Here is a 3,930-nt window from a genome sequence, read left to right as displayed (position 1 = left end):
ACTCCATCAGCCTTTCCTCATAGGCAAAGCTTTTCAGCCCTCAGAGCATTTTTGTGGCTGGCCTCCTCCAGCAGGTCCTTCCCTCTACTGGGAGCCCGGAGCTCCAGCAAGTGCTCCAAGTGGGAATCCAGCAGGGCTCAGGAGAGGGACAGAATTCCTCCCTTGGCCTGCTGCTCATGCTAGAGGATGAGCCCAGCACTCAGTGCTGCTCCTGATCCCTTTATTCCCAGCTTGGATTGATCCCAGGGGATGGCCTGCAGAGCTGGGAACAGAGATGGGAGGAGAGCTGGGAACAGAGGTGGGAACAGAGCTGGGAACAGAGCTGGAGGAGAACTGGGAGCAGAGCTGGGAACAGAGATGGAGGAGAACTGGGAGCAGAGCTGGGAACAGAGATGGAGGAGAACTGGGAGCAGAGCTGGGAACAGAGCTGGGAACAGAGCTGGAGGAGAACTGGGAGCAGAGCTGGGAACAGAGATGGAGGAGAACTGGGAGCAGAGCTGGGAACAGAGATGGAGGAGAACTGGGAGCAGAGCTGGGAACAGAGCTGGGAGCAGAGCTGGGAGCAGAACTGGGAGCAGAGCTGGGAACAGAGCTAGGAACAGAGATGGAGGAGAACTGGGAGCAGAGCTGGGAGCAGAGCTGGGAGCAGAGCTGGGAGCAGAACTGGGAGCAGAGCTGGGAACAGAGCTAGGAACAGAGATGGAGGAGAACTGGGAGCAGAGCTGGGAACAGAGCTGGGAGCAGAGCTGGAGGAGAACTGGGAGCAGAGCTGGGAGCAGAGCTGGGAGCAGAGCTGGGAGCAGAACTGGGAGCAGAGCTGGGAACAGAGCTAGGAACAGAGATGGAGGAGAACTGGGAGCAGAGCTGGGAACAGAGCTGGGAGCAGAGCTGGGAGCAGAGCTGGAGAACTGGGAGCAGAGCTGGGAACAGAGCTGGGAGCAGAGCTGGGAACAGAGCTGGAGAACTGGGAGCAGAGCTGGGAACAGAGCTGGAGAACTGGGAGCAGAGCTGGAGCAGAACTGGGAGCAGAGCTGGGAACAGAGCTGGAGAACTGGGAGCAGAGCTGGGAACAGAGCTGGGAGCAGAGCTGGGAACAGAGCTGGAGAACTGGGAGCAGAGCTGGAGCAGAACTGGGAGCAGAGCTGTGCCAGCTTACCGCAGCAAACCTGCTTTGCTTTTATTTACAAATAATACATTTATGACACAAAGGCTATAAATGGTATTTCATTACTTTTACTGCTTATTTAGATATTTCCCTAGAGGGCTAATACAGCATTACTGTTGTGTTGCTATTTCAGCTTCTGTTTTTACAGAAGTTTAGTTTGCAGCTAAACCATTCGGCCCATCTGGGGCTAGGCTGAGCTCTGAGCTCGGCTTTGAACAAGGAGCACATTTGGTGTAATTAGATTTGTGGGTTTAGGTGTTTGGGGTTTATTTTTTTACTGTACAACTCTGTAATAAAAAGAAATGGCTGTTATTTATAGCCCAGAATTTGGCAAGTGGCTTGTCTGGTCCAGGATTATTTTTCTATGGCCAAAATTTTAAATTTAGGTGAGAATTTCAAAGACACTTAGTACCCACAATTAAGGCAGATGTTCAGTGCTGCCAAGCTCAAGCATTCAAAAGTCATTAATCAGGCATGAAAATACCAGTATTAACTCAAAATACGAAGACATGGACACAAACTGACACCCATACACCCAAATGGATATACAAGCACCTCTGAGTAAGGCTAATATTTAATTTTGTATCAAATTCACTCTTAATGAAAATTTATGTTTTAATATAGGATGTAATATTTGTAACATTGAAAAAATCTTATATGCAAAAACATTTTGATGTTGGATTAAGTATACTTAAGGCAATAAAACTGCAAATATTTTTATTTTGCATAATAAACAGCAGTTTTCAGTGACAACCTGGGACTAAATTAGTCTCTAATCCACAATATTGCATCAGTTTGACTCATGACTTTAGGTTCCTTTTTTTAGCATTCTGGTATTTGTTCTCCATATGCGTTTTTTCTCCAAGCTTTTCTCTACAATAATAAAAGCTCAAAAATTCCTGTTTTGAGTTCCACACAAGTTAAGATTCTCTAATGACACAGCTTTGGGAACTCCACACCAAAGAACAGTAAGCATGATAAGAATCACAAAAATATCAGGAAAAACATGAACAAGGTGTGTTGTTTTTCTTTATCAAGAAAGCTGAAACTTTGCTTTCTTTGCAAGAGTTCAATCCCCAGCATAACAAATACGTGCCCATAAAGAGAACTTCTAAGACTTTCTGGAAAATATAATTTGCTTTGTAGAGCAAATACTCGTTGGATGGTACAGACAAATGCCAACAGAAGGAGAACTGTAGTCAAAACATGTTCTGTGAGTGCACACATTGCACTGCACATATGTGAGTGCACTTACAGAACATTTACTGCACTCTGGGAATGTAATTGCAAATGTTTAGGCACTGTGAAAGTGGGAAATGCAGCACTGACCCAGCTTCTTGCAGAAGAATCCCAGAGCAATGGAAGTGTGCTGCTGACTTCCACTGAGCTGGGATCCAGTCCTCAGAGTGAAAAGATGAAAAAGGCTCTGCAGGACTCTGAGAGCCTGTCCTGCATCCAGGACTGTGAGAGTGTGTCCTGAACCCAGGACTGTGAGAGTGTGTCCTGCACCCAGGACTCTGAGAGTGTGTCCTGCATCCAGGACTGTGAGAGTGTGTCCTGCACCCAGGACTCTGAGAGCCTGTCCTGCATCCAGGACTGTGAGAGTGTGTCCTGCACCCAGGACTGTGAGAGCCTGTCCTGCACCCAGGACTGTGAGAGTGTGTCCTGCACCCAGGACTCTGAGAGCCTGTCCTGCATCCAGGACTGTGAGAGTGTGTCCTGCATCCAGGACTGTGAGAGTGTGTCCTGAACCCAGGACTGTGAGAGTGTGTCCTGCATCCAGGACTCTGAGAGCCGGTCCTGCATCCAGGACTCTGAGAGCTGGTCCTGCACCCAGGACTGTGAGAGCCTGTCCTGCACCCAGGACTGTGAGAGTGTGTCCTGCACCCAGGACTCTGAGAGCCGGTCCTGCATCCAGGACTCTGAGAGCTGGTCCTGCATCCAGGACTGTGAGAGCCTGTCCTGCATCCAGGACTGTGAGAGTGTGTCCTGCATCCAGGACTGTGAGAGCCTGTCCTGCATCCAGGACTGTGAGAGTGTGTCCTGCATCCAGGACTCTGAGAGCTGGTCCTGCATCCAGGACTGTGAGAGCCTGTCCTGCATCCAGGACTGTGAGAGCCTGTCCTGCACCCAGGACTCTGACAGCCTGTCCTGCATCCAGGACTCTGAGAGTGTGTCCTGCATCCAGGACTCTGAGAGCCTGTCCTGCATCCAGGACTCTGAGAGCTGGTCCTGCTCCAAGCACAATGGGAAAAGTGCTGATTGTGTCCTTCTACTTCAGTGCCCAACAGGGCTGCAGGGACCGACGCTGTTTTCCTAAAGCAGAAGCCCACTTGCCCGTGTTATTGTAATGCACAGAAGTGATGCCTTGGTGCTGAAATCCCGAGAAGCAGTGGCACATTAACACCATGCTGCTGGAATACATCAGGGCAATTGTGCTCTCGTGCTGGGTTACTGACTGCAGGGCATCGCAGTACCAACACTCCAGTAACCCAGTCCCCCTGCTGAGGTGAAAGAAACATCTTAATGGGAGACCCTGACATTTCTGCAGGCCCATCTACATTCCTGCAAATCAACACAGCGATTGCCCTCGCACGAGGTCACAGGGAGCCCTGGAAAAACATTCAAACACAAGAAAGTCCAAACCCCAAGTCAAAACATAACTCACAAGGGTAGTGAAACCATACAGGGCTCCCAGCTAACTGCACTGACTGGGGAAACAATCAGGGTGCTGAAAGAAGGGCATTTCAGAGCTCTTCAAGAAA

General features: G+C 49.5%; 1 protein-coding gene across 1 annotated transcript; it reads left to right on the top strand.

The window, feature by feature from the left end:
- The first annotated feature begins 2,327 nt into the window (after positions 1-2,327).
- Positions 2,328-3,485, top strand: LOC134052719 (keratin-associated protein 9-9-like). Its single transcript, XM_062507348.1, has 3 exons — positions 2,328-2,378; positions 2,679-2,906; positions 2,949-3,485. Exons 1-3 carry the CDS (start codon positions 2,328-2,330, stop codon positions 3,483-3,485), a joined length of 816 nt encoding a protein of 271 aa, XP_062363332.1.
- Positions 3,486-3,930: the final 445 nt, after the last annotated feature.

Source organism: Cinclus cinclus, chromosome 22 (assembly GCF_963662255.1).
Source record: "Cinclus cinclus chromosome 22, bCinCin1.1, whole genome shotgun sequence".
Lineage (NCBI taxonomy): Eukaryota > Metazoa > Chordata > Aves > Passeriformes > Cinclidae > Cinclus > Cinclus cinclus.
This window is presented reverse-complemented; position numbering and strand designations above follow the sequence as displayed.

Bases quoted from the DNA above. Each gene is read 5' to 3' on its own strand.
- LOC134052719 (XM_062507348.1), top strand. From the start codon at position 2,328: ATGGTACAGACAAATGCCAACAGAAGGAGAACTGTAGTCAAAACATGT. The intron at 2,379-2,678 runs GTGAGTGCACAC...TCCTGCACCCAG, and splicing joins CTGTAGTCAAAACATGTTCT to GACTCTGAGAGTGTGTCCTG. The intron at 2,907-2,948 runs GTGTCCTGAACC...TCCTGCATCCAG, and splicing joins GCATCCAGGACTGTGAGAGT to GACTCTGAGAGCCGGTCCTG.